Raw genomic sequence first — 18,561 nt, forward strand, 5'->3', positions numbered from 1 at the left:
ACAACTCTATTATCAATAGTTACCTTCTGTTTTCTTCTCTGTCTGTTCTTGCCTATATTTTTCAATCATTTGATAGACTGAAAACCAGTGTTTCATCGATTTTTCTGTGTGATGTTTCATTATGTTGTCCAGACTAACAGACCAACAACTGACAATGCAAGAGGAAAAATTAAGAGCCATTAATGAGAATTAAATCCCAGATCCCAATCACCTCCTTGTCTGCAGCCAAATTTTTAAGGAGACAATTATATCTACAGGTAAGGCTGTGTGTATTTCTGCTCTGCATTAACAAAAATGCTAGTTCTGAAATACGGAAACTGAAACCATTTGTACTAAAGAAATAATCAGTTTTTTTAAAAAAGGTGCATGTGGCATTTATTTCACAAAAGTTATTTGATATCCTATAATTTGAAAGAAAGTGGAATTTCTTATTTTGCTAAGTACCAAAACACAAACAAAAGTATATTTAAAAGAACTAGCAATCTGAAAGGTACAAAATAGAGGACATGTTGGAGAGGAACAGGAAGTTGCGCAGAGAAATGAAATACCGTCTCTCTGTCTACCCCCCAACTGAAGTCCTCTCAACTTTCTGAGCCTCCTTTAGATACTATAAACCTACCCCTTTCTTTGGTCCACCCCCACAGTCAAAATCACTTGAAAATGCTCAACACAAAGGGAGTCAACAGTACATACTTCAGCTCTAGTTTACGCCACTGTATGATCAGCTGAGTGACCAAATCAAGATGTTTCCTAAGAGAGACAGCTTGACTAGCATTCTCTTCCCAATCCTAGAAAAGGAAAGGAAGCCTTTCAAACAAAAAATGCAAAGTGCTATACATTACACCAAGATGATAAAGCTTTTTTTGCCCATTATCTATACTTTTATACTTAAAAATGGACCATTGGTCTCACCTGAAGGGTGATTTTCATAGGAGGACTGCCATCAAGCGGGTTATAGCTCCACCTATTGTCCGAAGGCAAGAATGTTTTTGAAGTCAAGACTAGGGGCGTCAGGCCCCTCCCACTCTCCAGTTCATTCGCAGCAAGTCCAAAGAAAGATATCTAAAAATGCAGGAAAAAAGGCCAACGGGCCTACCAGCAAAGACATAACACAATAGCAATAATCATAATAATATGACTCTAACGTAGCGGTATAACATTAATAGCAGTCTTGACTTCACTAGTAAATCTAATATAATGGCGTAACAGGAATATATGAAAAAAAACCCAAAAATATCTAGGTATCCAGGCATCCTCCAACTGGGAGGGTCGTGATGGCAGTCCTCCTATGAAAATCACCCTTCAGGTGAGACCAATGGTCCATTTTCCATAGGAGGACTGCCATCAAGCGGGATGTACCAAAGCAGCCCATAACAGGGAGGGACCACCCACATCCTAATCATCATTAAGAACCTGTTGCAACACTCGTCTGCCAAAAGAGGCATCGACATAACGATCTATTTTGTAATGCCTTATAAATGAGTGTGGGGTAGACCAAACAGCAGCTCTGCAAATATCAGCGACAGGAGCGTTGGTAGCAAAAGCAGCCGTAGTGGCCACTGACCGAGTGGAATGAGCTGTTATACTAGCGGGAACTGGAAGCTTAAGGGACTCATAGGCTAAGGTAATACATGCATGCAACCAGTGGGATAAGGTGGAATTAGCTACTTTATGCCCCATAGAACGTGGATGAAAGGATACAAACAAAGACTCAGTTTGTTGTATATCCTGGGTCCTAGACAGGTAGGTCATGAGAGCCCTCCGAACATCCAATGAATGCCAAGCCTTCTCTACAGGATGGGTAGGATTCGGACAAAATGAAGGAAGAACAATGTCCTGGTTGCAATGGAAAACTGAATTGACCTTGGGACGGAAGGATCAGTTTTCAGCACAACAGAGTCCTTGTGAAAGACACAGAGATGGCAGGCAGAAGACAATGCACCCAGTTCCGAAACTCGTCTCGCAGAGGTGATCGCGATCAGGAACAGGACCTTGAATGACAACAGACGTAAAGGTACAGTCCTAAGGGGCTCCAACGGAGGGCGTTGTAAAGCCTGTAGGACCTTCGACAAACTCCATGAGGGAAAACGGTTGAATACTGCCGTTGAGCGTAACGCGGTTCCCCTCAGAAAATGTTTAATGAACGGGTGCGAGGCAATAGGAGCACCAGCGGAGGACACTGAGAGAATGGACGACAGAGTGGACGCATGTCGACGTAAGGTGTTGGGTCTAAGTCCCATCAGGAGGCCCCTATGAAGGAATTGCAGCACCTGTTGTATTGTGGCCTGGGAAGGATCAAGGTGCTGGGACTGACACCACCTGGAGAATGCCACCCAAGTATGTTGATATATACGGGTGGTGGATGGTCGTCTTGAGGCCAAGATAATGTCAATAACAGCGTCAGACAGGCCAGCAGACCTCAAATGTCCCCGTTCAAAAGCCACACTGTTAGCTTGAGCCAATTGGGATCCTGATGCCATATTGGGCCCTGGGATAAGAGGTCTGGCCTGAGCGGGAGCGTCCAAGGGTCCGTCACTGACATGGCAAGGAGATCCGAGAACCACGGTCGACGGGGCCAATATGGTGCTATCAGAACCAGTTTGGCCCTCTCGTGTTGCGCCTTCCTCAAGGTTCTGGCTAACAGTGGTATTGAAGGGAAGGCGTACAATAGGCCATCCGGCCACGGTAGCGATAGGGCATCCACCGCTTCCGCTGTCGTGTCCAGGTATCGAGCGAAGTACCTGGGTAGCTGGCAATTGCGACTGGAGGCAAATAGATCGACTGAGAAGATGCCAAACCGACACTGGAGAAGATGGAAAATGGTCGGATGAAGTTTCCATTCTCCCGGAAAGACCTGTTATCTGCTGAGCCAGTCTGCTGTCACATTCCAAATTCCTCTGAGATGTTCTGCTTTTAAGGATTGCAGATGTTCCTCTGCCCAGTCGAATATGAGGGAAGCTAGGTTCTGCAGAGGACGGGACCTGGTCCCCCCTTGTCTGTTTAAACGAGATTTGGCACACGTGTTGTCCGTTCGAATGAGAACATGGTCCAAGGGGAACAGAGACTGAAAATGGAGCAGAGCTAAGTGGACAGCCTTCAGTTCTAGCCAATTGATGCTCTGAGTCTGCTCTGCTGTGGTCCAAACCCCCTGAACGAACTGGGAGTTGCAGTGGGCTCCCCAGCAGAGGAGACTGGCATCTGTGGTGATAACAGTCCTGCTGGGTTCTCTGAACGGAGTGCCCTGGGTGAGATGTTGGACCCTCGTCCACCAGCGGAATGAAAGATGCAGTGCGGGGCTCAAGGGAATTGCTCGATGATTTGACCTGGCAATGTCCTGCTGAAACGGCAACAAAGCCCACTGGAGTTGGCGAGTATGAGCTCGAGCCCTTGGCACAATATGGATGGTGGACACCAACATTCCGAGAGCCCTGGCTAGAAGCATGACGTCTGCGGTTGCGTGGTGCATCAGAGACCGTGCGATGTCTGTGATAGCAGTTATGCGGTCTGGAGACAGGAATACCGTCGCCTGCAGGGTGTCCAACATCGCCCCTAGATGTTGCAGGCGTTGGGTTGGTTGGAGATGGCTTTTGTCGAAATTGACTAGCCAGCTGTAGGCCTGCAAGACATGGAGCGTGAGCGTTAGATGGCGATGAGCCAGCTCCCTGGAACTCGCAGGTACTAAAAGATCGTCCAAGTAGGGGTAGATATGCACCCCTTGAAGCTGGAGGTAAGCCACTAGTATGAGTAGCACCTTGGTAAATACTCTCGGGGCAGATGAGAGGCCGAACGGCATCGCTCGATATTGAAAATGCTGGGGGCCAAAAGCAAACCGAAGGAATTTTCTGTGGGCTATGCAAATAGGCACATGGAGATACGCTTCCTTTAGGTCGATAGAAGCCAGGAAGTCTCCTTTGTGAAGGCTTTCTGTAATGGAGTGGAGGGATTCCATTTTGAACCTGCGATACTTTACGAAACGGTTGATGAACTTGAGGTCCAACACCGCCCTCCATGACAGATCTCATTTGGGCACACCAAATAGGAGGGAGTACACCCCTTCTGACCTCACTGTTATAGGGACTGGCTCTATCGCCGCTGTGTCCAAGAGGTGATGTATGGCTGTCTGCATGATGCAGTGCCTGGATGGTGCCCTGGGACAAGGAGAGGGATGAAATCTGTCCGGAGGAATTGCCGAAAACTCTAGTGCATAGCCATAACAAAAAAGATCTCTGATCCAGGCGACCTGAGTCAGACGCAGCCAATGGTCTCCAAACAGAAGCAGTCTGCCCCCAACCGGTATCACATCAGTACTGTCTGTGCTGGCGAAACCCTCCCCGATATGAGGTCGTTGAGATATCTCTGAGCCCCTGGTACTGACCTCTGCCTGGGAAACGTCTGTTCCAGACTCCCCTGGAGGAACGGAAATCATTGGTTCGGAAATTGCGGCCTCGTCGCCCAGGCTGCGCTCCTCGAAAGGGCTGGGTCGTGCAGTATGAGGTGAAACGTCTGAAAGGCCTGCGATCCACGTTCCTGACAGTGGCCAAGACAGGCTTTCGAGCATCCTTGGGGTCAACAAGCACTGCCTTTAGGGCTTCCTCGCCGAAGAGTAATGAGCCGAAATAAGGTGCCCTTGATAAATTAACTCTGGCTGTAGAGTCCGCTTGCCAGTGACAAAGCCAGAGGGTCCGTCGAGCGACTACCTGAGCTGCCATAGCTCCTGCTCCCAGCTGATTTGCATCCAAGGTGGCATCAGCCACAAAAGCCGCTGTCTTGTGCAATTTCATCAGTGACCTCCTCAGAGAGACAGGATTGGGATTAGGATCATCTAAGAGGTTGTCCAACCACATCATCGCTGCCCTGGAAAAGATGGAAGCTGATGCAGAGGCTCGCATGGAGAAAGCGGTGGCCTCATGATTCTTGCGTAAGGCAAAGTCCAGCCTCCACTCAGTGGCGTCCTTTAAATGTGAATCTCCTTCCCTCGGCAAAAGGGATCTAGAGACTAGACTGGAGATCGGCTCGTCTATGCCAGGGATGGCCAGTCTGCTTGTAAAGTCCGGAGCCAAAGAGTAAAGTCTGTCCGCAAGGGCGTTAAAACGGCGTGTTTGTAATGGATGAGACCATTCGTCCTTGGCCCGTTTAGCAATAGGATCTGGCACAGGAAGGTAGTGCTCTGCTGGTGTGGGGGATTTCAAGACCCTGGCCCCTTTAATAGCGGGAGTGGCAGCTGCAGGTTGTGTAGATTGGAGACCAAGGGTGTTCAATACTCTGAGAGCAAGGGGCTGATAATCGGAGGCATCAAACAGGCGATTAGATGTATCCTCCTCATGTTCCGAATGATCACTCCATTCGTCTCCTTCGGCTTGCACAGCAAATGGTGACTCCCCCCCACAAGAAACGTCATCAACAAACCTGCCCCTGGCAATGTCAAAACGATTTGGAGTGCATGATCGATCCGCCTCATTGTGTACATAGTAGTCTACACTGCGCTGAGGAATGGTGGTGACTTGTGACGGTGACTGTGTTTGAGTGAAGAATGACAGCATGTCTTGTAGTTGTGATATGAACTCATGAGACAGCTGCAGCCCCGGTGAGGTAGATGGTTGCGCTTGTAGAGGCGACGTTATGGACGGCTCAGCAGGCTGTGAAGATGAATAAGCTCTAGGTGGTAATATGGGAGGAGGGAGGGTGGCTGGCTGCTGGTTGGTCAGGAAACCCAGCAAATTCCTCCTCTTCAGAGGATGCAGTCAGAGAATGAAAGAGATTCGTTAACTGTTCCTGGCCCGCCCCCTCGGAAACCAGAACAGAGACATAGCGTAGCCGCTTGGTTGTGCTGTGGCTGGATACATGTTTAGTTTTGGCAACCGCTTTGGTGTGCTTATGCTTGGCCGCCTTAGATTGTTTAGGCTTGGTTGCCTGAGTTGTCGCTGGCTGTTCCGCCATCATATATTTTCTAGGGGGTTCAGTACACGGCCACGGATGGGGCAGAATGTACAGACCCGAACAGGCTCAGTACATGGCCACGGATGGGGCAGAATGTACAATTTCAACAGCGTTGGTACACGGCCATGGATGGGGCAGAATGTACAGTATCAACAGCCTTGGTACACGGCCACGGATGGGGCAGAATGTACAGATCGAACAGCCTTGGTACACGGCCACGGATGGGGCAGAATGTACAGATCGAACAGCCTTGGTACACGGCCACGGATGGGGCAGAATGTACAGTTCCAGACAGCCTGAGTATACGCAAAATGTACAATTTCAAACAGCCTTGGTACATGGCCACGGATGGGGCAGAATGCACAGTTCCAAACAGGCTTTGCACACGGCCACGGATGGGGCAGAATGTACAGACCCGAACAGGCTCAGTACACAGCCACGGATGGGGCAGAATGTACAGACCCGAACAGGCTCAGTACACAGCCACGGATGGGGCAGAATGTACAATTTCAACAGCGTTGGTACACGGCCACGGATGGGGCAGAATGTACAGATCGAACAGCCTTGGTACACGGCCATGGATGGGGCAGAATGTACAGTTCCAGACAGCCTGAGTATACGCAAAATGTACAATTTCAAACAGCCTTGGTACACGGCCACGGATGGGGCAGAATGCAGTTCCAAACAGGCTTTGCACACGGCCACGGATGGGGCAGAATGTACAGTTCCAACTAGGCTGGATACACGAAACCGCTTCAATAGTCAGCTTCAGGCAGCAGTTTGTGTTGAAGAACTTGTAGCAGGATTATAAAGGTTCTGCTCTGCAGCATACACACAGAAACTGACAGAAAAGGCAGAAACGGACAGAAAAGGCCTAGAACAGAATCGTTTACTATGGAAAGGACCAAACAGAAAGGGCAGGAAAAAAGGGGGAGGAACAAAATGGCGCCTGTGAAAAGAGCGGGAAAATTGGCCAATCAGAAAGGCTTGGGGCGATGAAGAAGCAATGGTGGTCACAGGGGAGCACCAGCGAGCTCAAAAAGCGGCCTCAAAAAACGCTCTGGAGCTGCGGGGCTGAGAAGCGCGATCACGGCTTACAGAGCGAGTCAGATCTCTACAGCCGCGGGACAGACTCAGCAAGCGAGGGGAATAAGGAGCCACAGCCGCAGGCTCCGAAGGCAGTCGCGGCAAGATTTAAAATGCCGCAGAACGAGCTAGGGCAGCCCAACCAGAAAGGGACACTGAAAGTAGAAAGAGCCGCAGCCACAGGCTCTGCAGAAAAAACTAAGGGAGCTGCCGCGAAAATAGGCGGCGAGTTGAAAAAAGAGCAGCGGCGCAAGGCAGAGAGCTGCAGCCGCAAGCTCCTGGATTAAGTCTGCGTCCACCGGCTGAGGAAGGGAGAACTGCAGCCGCGGTCTCCCAGAATCGCCGTTCGGCTAGGCAGGGAGCTGCAGCCGCAAGCTCCTGGAGTAAGTCTGCGTCCGCCGCCTTAGGAAGGGAGAACCACAGCCGTGGTCTCCCAGTAAATAGCTAGGGACTGAGGGAAAAAAATAGACAAAAAGGGGATCCCCCTTAAGTACAAAGACAAACAAAGTACAGTCAGTCCCACAGACTCTAAAGTAAAAGACAGAGAGAAGGAAATAACGTGGAATACACACACAAAACCTTCACACCCTGTCACACAAATACACAAAAACTTATCTAGACGCTAGCTATATATCCAACTTGCACGGACGAAGGCAAGAATGAACTGGAGAGTGGGAGGGGCCTGATGCCCCTAGTCTTGACTTCAAAAACATTCTTGCCTTCGGACGATAGGTGGAGCTATAACCCACTTGATGGCAGTCCTCCTATGGAAAATGAAACCACATTCAATCAATACTTTTTTTTTTTTACACAGTACCAGAATTAATTTGCTTTCTTAGTAAATTTGGTACTACTAAAAATCAGGTGAATTGCAAGTTAGTCAATTTCCTCTCTTCCTCCCTCCTTCCCACACAGAGAAATGTGTAATTTCTGACCTGAGACTTGTCCAGCAGAATTTCCAAGCCATTCAGGATCTTTGAGAGGGGACTGGAGAGTGGAAAACTACGGATTCTGTCCAATACAATCAAGAGCTGCAAAATGAAAGTCAATTAATGTATCTAGCTGTCACTTTCCAAAGCTTAAAACTAACACAAAGTAACAGAACCTTAACTTTAGATTGCACTGCAAGACCTCATCTCTTCTGCTTATACCAGATATAGCTATACAGTTGATTATCCATCAGTTACATATAGCTGGACATGCTACCAAATTTAGACAATTATTGTTACATTTGGCGGTGTGGAAGGTGTTATCCAGACAAAGTCTTGATATGAATGGGACTGTATGCCAAAGCTAATATAAACTGAATTCTGGTTGTATAAGCTAGCATTCAACATGCACAGTTGATGCGCCCATACAAGTTCTATATTAAGTCCCTGAAAGTCTAGATTGTGGACACCCTTTACCTGGACAAGTGCAGGGTGTTCAGGCCATTCTTTCAATAGTGCCTTCACTTCTTTTGTGAAGTTTTCAAGAACATGTTGACACTGTTGTACTTGTTGAACATTAGGATGATGATAGAAGTCATAAGGCCCTTCATTCTGCAGTGCAAGTTCCGAAGCCCCTTCTTGAAAAAGTGTATTTTGCAGGATTGTGTTAGCTAGAAGTTGGCTGCCATGAAGATTATCATTCATCTCAGAACCTATGTTTGGCAGCAGGGGTGGGGGAAGCGGGGAGAGGAAAAGAGAGATGAAGGACAGGTAAAGGTTTAAGCTCTGGGGGGGGAAATGCATCATACCTTAGAACAATTGGTTTTGTATAGCCCACCCCCATATGAAGTGAAAGCTCACCCCAAAGACCTCTGTGAGAACCTAGGTTCTGAGGCACATAGCCAGTGGAAGTTGGTCTATAAGGGCAAATGGGGCACTGCCCCACCAACCTCAGTCAGGATTCCTCCTAGCCCATCTGCCTTCCTTCCTACTTACAACCAGTCCAGGGTGTGGCACTGCCTACAGCTTCCTCCTCCTGAGTCTCATTGTTGCCTTTGTAGAACTCAGCACACAGGAGGATGGGGACAAGCTGGCTCTGCTTGTCATTGGTTTTGGTTCCGTCTACTGTTGGGCTCCCTACTGCCTTTGCCCCACCAGCCACAATGGGCACCAGCTATCACTGGACACAGCCCCCTGCTCCGGATTTAAACAGCTGCCATTCCCATCTTACAGCATTCAGTTTCAACCTGTCATGCCTTTCTGCCAATACTATTTGATGCTACCTGCACAGCAAATCAACCAGATAGTAGCTGACCATCTCTTCACTAGAGACTGTCAAAGTTCAATTATCCAGGACTATTTTTTGTTTTGCTTCAGTATGTTTTTAGTGTTATTTAAACTCTTGCCTAAAGAGTGAAAATAAACAAGTTTGTTTCCTTCACAGGAATGAATTATATTACTTGAAAGCAGGAGTGTCATTCTCCACTCCAGGAAAACCTCTCCTACCCTATTGCTATTGCTTTCAGTAGCATTTTACACATACATCTAATTGGAACCAAAATTAGTTTATATTCGGTACTTAAGCAGAGAAACAAGATATCAGTTATTTAGTCATATTAGCTTTTCAAGGCTCAAACAACAAAAATTCAACAGCAAACACATCAAATATGCGTGAGAAAACAGGATCCTAAATACAAGCAGCAAAGAAGTCTTGAGGTGGAAGGTGCAACTATAATGGGGCTGTTTTGGAGAACTTACTTTTCAGAAGTAGCCAAGGCTAAATATTTCACAGTTTCAATTTATCTGGTCTATTTATTTATTTTAAGCTAAATATTTCAGCAACCACTAATAGTAAAGGTACAGGATATTTAAAGTACAGTTTTCGTTTCCAAACTATGGTCCCATAGAAGCTTATCTGAGACTCAAGAAGACAATTTGCCCATTACTAATGACCTCCTCTTGCAACGTTCAGATGGTGATATAGTGCTGGCTATACTGCAGGGTGCACTCTCAGCTTATGCAAGAGATGGTAAGGTCCCACACATACTGTGTGCATGCTCTAGAATCTTCTGCAATGCACCGGGGGCTCTATGGCAGAAAAATCAAATTCCTCACTGGAGGGGGAAAATCTGCAATCACTGAAGCACAGCACGCCTGAAAGCACACAAGGAAAGCCTTACCAATCAAAGGATAAAAGTGAGCCACTAGTGAAGCACCAGTCTGGTAACAGGAAAGAAATGTACTCAAGTGATGCTTAGCCTGATGACAGGGCAGGCTTTGCTGATACCACAAGGATCGTGCGAAGTAAAGACAAAGCTGCTGATGAACTGTCATTACGGTTTTCATCGAGTGATAAGAAAAGAGAGTTTTTTCAGGAACTGCTTCACTTTCAAAACCATCCTCCATTTCTATTTTTTCTTCAAGGCTTGCCTGAGTTGTAATGTCTTCAAAATCCTGTAAATCCATTTAAAGAGATGTTTTATGATAACTTACAGCACAGTATTGTAAGAACAGAAACATACAGATTTCACAGGACACAGATGCATGGAATAAGGCAGGATGGTAGAACCATATGACTGCTTCTGTGTGCCAGCTCTTGACAAATGCGGAGCCAGTCGTATCTACCCTCAGGTCATCCAGGAAGCCAAGTGAAGCTATACATCCTGCTTCACTCAATACCTGAGAAGTTATAGGAGTACAGGAGGCATGGCCACCTCTCAGGGTGAACATGGACACCATCCAAGTCTTATAGTGACACCTCACATTAATTGAACCCCATAGCTTTGAAGGTCGATTAGTGTGTCTATATTCCAACAGGAATCTTCCTTATAGTGCCAATACAGTAGGGCCCCACTCATACGGCAGGTTAGGTTCCAGACCCCCGCCGAAAAGTGAAAACTGCTGAAAAGCAGATCAGCTGTAGCGTGAGGGCCTGGAACCTAACCTGCTGGTCGCACCAGAGGAGGAGATCAGCTGTAGCGTGCTACAGCTGATCTTCCCCTCCTCCAGCGCAATCAGCTGGAGTGCGGGAGTCTGATCACCCCGAGGAGGAGGAGGAGATCAGCTGTAGAGCTGTAGATCTTCCCCTACTCCGGCGCGATCAGATCAAGCGTGGGAGTCTGATCGTGCCAGAAGAGGAGGAGATCAGCTGTAGCACTCTACAGCTGATCTCCCTGGCAAGATCAGCTGGAGAGCCGGGAGCTCCAGCCCCCCCTCCAGCTGATTGTCCCTGCTGGCGCCGTATTAGCAGAACACCGAAAAGCGGGAAGCCAAGAAGCGGGGCCCTACTGTATTAAAAACAGATGTCTGTCTCTAAGTATCAAACAGCACACAAGAGCTAAATTAAGATTATATTAACAAAGAATTGCATGAATTGCTTGTGGAAGCTGTCACAAGGCTTACAAAAATCAAAACAAAAAATTAGCCAGATAAATGTAAATATTAACATTTTCCTCAATGCTTACTCTTTTATTAATATGGACATGAATCCAACTCCAAGGATTTGCCTGAAAAATGTTGGTACAATAATGGTACATTTTCTAAGTATTTACAATAATGAATACATTTTAGCCCTCTTTTCAATCCTCGTCATTGTATTCTCCTGTCTCCTACAATAATAATATTACCTTTAAAAAACAAGCCATACCACCCCAACAGAAAGCAAGCGGAACTCAATTTTTACCATGTCTTATATCTCTGGTCCTGTTTTATAACACAGTCCTCCTGTCCGCCCTTATTCATCTATTTATTGTTCAAAGCTCTATCAAGACCTCCCCCAGATGCGCAGATAGCTTTTTCAGTCTTTATACTGAGTGTGCGCTCAACCATCTGTTGAGCTAATGTCCTTCTACAGATGAAGAACAGAGAAAATCACAATGGCTTCTAGAAACAGAACAGAAACGTGAACCTAGGACTCTAGAAGTTTACCTACTGGACACACACAGTGGCTGCAGTAAGATCCAAAGATGTTTCAGGATCTGCCCCCATCCCTTTTTATCCAGTTCCCAAGCTAAAATTGGTAATTTTTCTAAATGTACAAACAACTGTGTGCCCCCCTCCCCATCCCCCCAAAATAAAATCCCACCCACAATTTCTGTTTAAAGCTGTAGTTGTCTACCTTCTCATGAAGTGGGAATTTTCTCCTGAATTCTCTCTCTTCCTCTTCCTCTTCAGTGAGGCCACTTCCATGACTCTTGGTCCTGTACCTATAAATACTGTTTTTCTGATCCTCCTCTTCCTGGGCCTGGCACTCTTGTTCATCCCATTCATTTATAATTACCTAAGAAAAAAACCCAAAAAACATCCACTTGCACTGAGACACTGCACAGACTTGTGCATATAAATTCCACATGCATTCTTCCATTAGACATTATGGTGTTATGAAGCCACTCATATGTTGACGTCTAGTCAAGTAGGCTTTATTTCTGTGCCATCTTTCTGGCAAGATTCAAAGGCCTGAGTAGTGCCTTCATAGTGGCTGCTCCAAAGCTCTGGCGCCTTTTTCCAGTGGATAGCCACCTTTTCACTGTCTCCTCCCAAGGGCTTCAATATTTATTTATTTGAAGATGGCTTTTGGTTGAAGTTGCTGCAGTTGTTTCATTTGATTACTGGATTTCCTTGAAGTTTATGTGTGTCTATGAGTTGTGAAGTGTTTCGTGCAATCAGAAAAGCACTGTATAAATAATACAGATCCAACCTATTATTTTTTAAAGACAGACAAAGCAAAAAATTCCACTCATGCAATGGGGCTTTCCTGGCTCCTTCCCTCACTACAGTTCCCAGAGAAGCTGCTACTGAAGGCTGAGGGGCCTTCTCAAATTGTGTGTGATTTGCAACAGCACTGAGAAATTGGGAGAGCTCTTCAGAGCTGACTTGCACAAGCAGAAGTGTATTTCTGCTTGTGTAAGGCACTTCTGGACCCAAGCCAATTAAAAAAACATGACAGCAACAGTTCTTAAAATAGCCGGCTTTCATTTGTCAAATGCACCTATATTACATTTTTCCAAAGAAGCTTTTCTTGAATGATATGGCAAGAAGGAGGGTAAATGATCTTTCTTCAAGGGCTCAACAAATAAAGTGTATAATGCAATATTGCTACATACCTGACACAAATGTCTAAAAAGTTGCAGAGATTTATGGTCCAGTTCTGCCTTAGACAGCACATGGCAATGGAGATACAACAAAGCATTCACTAGCAGCTGCTCCCGGGTAGGGCACACCTTCTCCTCTCTGCCAGAATCCTCAGAAGAGTATTTAAGCAGTAACCTCTTTAGGCCATGAAGGACATCCAGGGAGTTCACAGAGCACAAAGCATCTGCATGGGCAAGGTAACTGGGGAAGGTGCCACCAACAGAAGGAAATGACAGCAGAGAAGCAACCAGAGTGCCAAGCTTGACTGGGCAGACAAAACAGCTGAAGGTTGTTCTATGGACTTCAGAAGCCACAAGTCTCAGGCCATGTTGCATCTGCAAAATGGCAGCTTGCAGTGGAATAACTACATCAGGGAAGGCAGCATAGTCCTCTGCCAAATGTTTCCTGAACTGATGGTGTGACTGCTGCCAGGCTGCCTCTTCGTTTAGAACGTTCTGTACCATCTGGAGAGAGTGGGACGTATCCAAATGAAGTAACTGCAGAAGGCGAGTTACGAGGCCTTGGACTTTTGAAGTCTGGGCAATGCTGCTGACATACTGATGAACTTCCTTGTACAAGAACTCATACGAAGGAACCTGCGGTCTATAGGCTTGCTTTTGGCTAAGGCTGGCAATTTGATCCTTCAGCTTCTGTATTCTTTGGCATAACATCCTGAGAAAGAATAAGTTGGAAAATTTTAAAGGTAAGGATCATGCAGTGATTTTTAAAAAGGTACCACTAAAGCCACCATTAAAACAAAAGGAATTATCTTGCTGCCATAATGAAAAATAAGGGCCACCCCACCAATTTTGATGTTTTACTTTTCTTTGGCACTAAGAACTTGGGGCAACTCTGTATAGGTCTCTATATGAACTGGAAGAAAACAAGTTTTAAACTTGTTTCAAAATGGATGGGGACCAAAAAACACTGTCCCCCCCCATCTCCCAAATGGCAAACTGAGGATGAGAAGTCAGACAATAAGAATCCTGTAGTCAAGTGTCATGACCCAAGGCCCTGACGCAAGCAGGGATTTGAACCCAGAGCCCACCAGACTACTCCGACCATTTACGATCATCCTTTCAAATCTGGAATAATATGAAGTTTCAAAAGCATCTCAAGCCACAGAGAGTCTCAAAATTACCTAATATGAGGGTGACCATGACTGCTGATCGTTTCATCCTCAAGGTGTTTCCCTGTGCATAATTGAGTTGACAGATTGTGCGTCTTCCATTCACATTCTAGATGGTGCAACTGAAGGCATTGGACAAAACATATACTTTAATTCAAGATAAAATTCTACTATCATTCCAATGGGTGGGGGAGAAGGAAGGGGAAATTATTCTTATGTAATGAGAATCTACAGATAATTCAGGTTGTTGTAAGTCTTCAACAAGACATGACAGGTAAATGGAACCTACAAGTCTAAAAACAGAGTGCTGTATCCCATTAGTTCAAGGAATTCCACTTGCATGGCAGAACTCCACCCCCTCCACTTGCACACCTCCCAAAGCTGTTCTGGGTTTTTCCCCAACCCTCCAGAGATTTTTTTTGGGGGGGAGGGGTGTAGACAGGGAAGGCAAGTCCTTGCAAACACAGGATGATTAACCGGATGCAACCCCCATTACTTCCGAATACCATCATCCATGACCATTGGCTATACTGTCTCGGGAGCTGAAGTCTAACAATACCTGGGGGTGGGGGCAGATTCCCCACCCTTACTCTATACATTTGTGTATCTGTGTATACCTTCATTCATCCCATGTGGTTTTGCTTGTCTATCCATGTATAGCCTCATTTTTCAGTTCTGGACAAGATCTTGTACTCTTGTTAACTAATAACTGTAGCTATGCACCATGTTATGCACATCTAAATATTGTGTTTTGACATACGGTAGCAAACTTACAACCGTACCACCTATTTGTACATATTACCTGTTGCTACAGTTTAGCAGTCATCTGACACAATTTTAAACCTCAGTGTTCAAAAATCCCTTTAATTACAAGGTAAGAGGACACACACTTACTCCATGCACTCACCTCTTCCTCTGCATACTTCAGCTTATATTCTCTTTTCGCCGCAGGATCAAACTGAGTCTGTGGAAGCCACAGATGGATCTGCAGAAGGCCTAGATTTACCCAGAGACTGCCTTGCCGAGCTGTTTCAGGCAAGTTCTGGGGTCCTCCTTCATGCCCAAAAAACTGCTGCAAACAAGTCAGCCAGATGCAGAAGATGTGGTCAGGCAATAGGTCCTGAGCAGCAGCATCTCTCAGGACTTTGCAAATATATTGAAAAGCTGCTGGGCTCTTGGAGGAAACCTTATTACAGTTTTGGAGATATTCCTCTTGCTGTTCTACTGGAACAAGGCCTTTAAGAGCTACGAGTTGCTTATGTAACATTACACATTGGAACCTGGAATCTATAACCCTGAAAAAAAAAGATATTTCAATTAAGAATGATATAGGGAATGGCAAATGGAGAGATTCCAGAGCCACATCAGGATACTGGAGGAATATCACCTGGCCCTGTGCTACCAACACAGACAAAAGTAGTGTGTCGAGTGAAATATGGCTGCAACAACATGCTTTGCCGACACTTCACTGGAATGGGGTCCAGCCCACCACCCACCGTCTCATACTCAAGAGTGCTGCTCTTTAAAAGGCCCATTGTTAACCAAGGGTACAAAACATCTAAATAGTTTTTCTTGGTCTGTTAATACCTGAATTCAGCCATGGAAGAAAAGGGCAAGTTGGTCCACAGAACCGTGCTGAGTTCCTGAAGCTGCTGTGCTCTCTCCAGCCGCTCTCCCAAGGTGACATTGGAGGCTGACAGGACAGGAAGGCCGGTCACATCCCACTGGCTCCACTTGCTGCTGTTAGTTAGAATTTCAGAGAGGCACTTGGAGAAAACTGCTCGACTCAAAATACCCACACCCTAAATTAATAAAGATCAAAATGTACATTTAAAGCATTGATAGAGATTTTCACATTTTAAATTAAAAATGGTAGACCGCTGACCTGAAAATGCTGGACATTTCAGAGAACACATTACTAAAACAAACAAAACAAACCAATAAATAACAATCTTGGAACCAACCAAAGGTCACTGAAATCTAAGCCGTGTACCAGGTCAGGTGGGTGAAAATGTAACAGAATTATCATTATCCCACACCCTACCCATATTTAAAATACTATGTGTCAGCATTATATTAATTGCTACTTCAGCAATAAGGTACTCTGAAAATCTGCAACTCTGATAAGAAGAGTTGTATAAATTTCCTAATTAAGTTTATATAAAAGTCACTCCCCCAGCTTTTAATGCAATGCACACTGCTGCTTTACTTTTGCCTGTGCAATTGCAAGGCAGCTATCCTTTTCTAAGGAAGAAAGTACAGGGGTGCATCAGGTCACACTGCTGAGGTGCAAGCAAAACCTGCTAACACTACCCCCATAGCTACACATTTTGGTGACCACAGCATCAGAAACACAGGACATGAACATTCCGTCCGTGAACTGTCACCCAAATGTATCCACTTTTCATCGTACTTGACAGCTACCTTCATATAAGGCAATCAGGGCCACAGCTATGGTGGGAGAAAAACCTCACATACACACACATACTACCATTCTGATAATCAATGTATATCATAGGAGAGGTGAGTATTGCCTCACCTCAACTGTATTCCTCATCTCTTGCACTTTATCCCATAGAAATCAAAGATTTTTTCACTGACCACTATAGGAAAATGTAAACAAAAGTGGTCCTACTGACACGAACTTTGCTAATTTTACACAACTCGTTCATATATCAAATGTCTAGTTGAATTTTTGACAAGATACAGAGGAATGGGTATAAGCACCATGCCCAACTCATTTTCAGAGTTCCCACATTTAAAAAAGCAAAACCAATTTCCCCTGAATTGACCATGGTATTCTTCTGGGCCGACTTGGTGAGCTGGGTACTGGAGAAACTGTTTTACAGTGGTTCCAATCCTATCTCCAAGGTCGCTCTCAGAGAATAGCATTGGGTGACTGTCTTTCGGCCCCCTGGCAGTTGTGCTGTGGGGTGCCGCAGGGTACCATCTTGTCCCCCATGCTGTTTAACATCTATATGAAGCCCGTGGGAGAGGTCATCAGGAGATTTGGGGCAAGGTGTCAGCAGTATGATGACGATACCCAGCTCTATTTCTCCATAACATCTGAATCGGGAGAGGCTGTGCAAGCCCTGGACCGCTGCCTGGACTCAGTGGTGGGCTGTATGGAGGCCAATAAACTGAGTATGAATCTTAGCAAGACGGAGGCGCAGTGGGTTGGTGGTTCCCGAGTTCGGATAATTGGTCAGTTGCCTGCTTTGGATGGGGTTGTACTCCCTCTGAAAGAGCAGGTCCGTAGTCTGCGGGTGCTCCTGGATCCATCTTTGTTGCTAGAGGCCCAAGTGCTCTCCATTGCTAGGAGTGCCTTTTACCAGCTGCGGCTGATAAGACAGCTGCGGCTGTTTCTGGACCGGGATAGCCTGACCACTGTTATCCATGCACTGGTAACCTCCAGGCTGGATTACTGTAATGCGTTCTATGTGGGGCTGCCCTTGAGGCTGGTTCAGAAGCTGCAGCTAGTGCAAAATGCAGCGGCAAGACTGCTCACTGGGGCAGGGTATCGCCAACATGTCAACCCGCTGCTGAAAGAACTGCACTGGCTGCCCACTTGCTACCGGGCCAAGTTCAAGATTCTAGTTTTGGCATACAAAGCCCTATACAGCTCGGGACCAGGATACCTGAAAGACTGTCTTACCCCTTATATACCCAGCCGATCACTGCGCTCTGCAGGTGAGGGCCTCCTGCAGATACCATCCTATCAGGAGGTTCGTTCTGTACAATATAGGAAACGGACCTTTAGTGTGGCGGCACCTACCCTGTGGAATTCCCTCCCCTTAAATATTAGGCAGGTGCCATCTCTGCTATCTTTTCGGCGCCTTTTGAAATCTTTCCTCTTCCAACAACCCTTTTAAGTTGAGACCTATCCCAGTCTGTTAGAATTGCTTTTAATATCTTTAACCTTTCCTAAAAAATGTTTTTTAAATGTTTTTAACGTCGTTTTGTTTTAATGTATTTTAAGGTCTTTTTATGATGTTTTAAAGTGTTTTTAGTGTATCTGTTTGCCGCCCTGGGCTCCTGCTAGAAGGAAGGGCGGGGTATAAATAAAATAAGTAAATAAATAAATAAAATGTATGAGCACTGGGTAAAATCCACAATTGGCTGTAAACCTGACATGGTATACATGCACACAGTAGACAGGTGCGGTACCAGTAGCCCAAAACATGTATGTATGAATGGCTTTAATACTGTAAATTGTTTAATTTGATTTTAATCAAGACTTTTGTATGTTTTTAATTATATGTGTGCTTTTATCTGGAAGCCGCCGTGAGTTCCAGTTTTGGAAAAAGGGTGGGGCAAAAATGATAATAAATAAATAAATAAAATATGCAC

General features: G+C 45.8%; 1 protein-coding gene across 3 annotated transcripts in view; it reads right to left on the minus strand.

Moving 5' to 3' along the window:
* MDN1 (midasin AAA ATPase 1) overlaps positions 1 to 18,561 on the minus strand; it is a 174,778-nt gene that overhangs the window by 59,036 nt on the left and 97,181 nt on the right. For all 3 annotated transcript variants that reach the window (XM_061623331.1, XM_061623330.1, XM_061623332.1), the window contains exons 60-69: positions 15,799 to 16,013; positions 15,119 to 15,506; positions 14,224 to 14,333; positions 13,055 to 13,754; positions 12,070 to 12,231; positions 10,133 to 10,406; positions 8,430 to 8,665; positions 7,959 to 8,054; positions 694 to 788; positions 24 to 148 (exon numbers count right to left, since the gene is read on the minus strand). In XM_061623331.1, coding sequence (XP_061479315.1) covers positions 24 to 148; positions 694 to 788; positions 7,959 to 8,054; positions 8,430 to 8,665; positions 10,133 to 10,406; positions 12,070 to 12,231; positions 13,055 to 13,754; positions 14,224 to 14,333; positions 15,119 to 15,506; positions 15,799 to 16,013 — 2,401 coding nt within the window. The remainder of the gene's footprint in view (positions 1 to 23; positions 149 to 693; positions 789 to 7,958; positions 8,055 to 8,429; positions 8,666 to 10,132; positions 10,407 to 12,069; positions 12,232 to 13,054; positions 13,755 to 14,223; positions 14,334 to 15,118; positions 15,507 to 15,798; positions 16,014 to 18,561) is intronic.

Source organism: Rhineura floridana, chromosome 4 (assembly GCF_030035675.1).
Source record: "Rhineura floridana isolate rRhiFlo1 chromosome 4, rRhiFlo1.hap2, whole genome shotgun sequence".
NCBI lineage: Eukaryota > Metazoa > Chordata > Lepidosauria > Squamata > Rhineuridae > Rhineura > Rhineura floridana.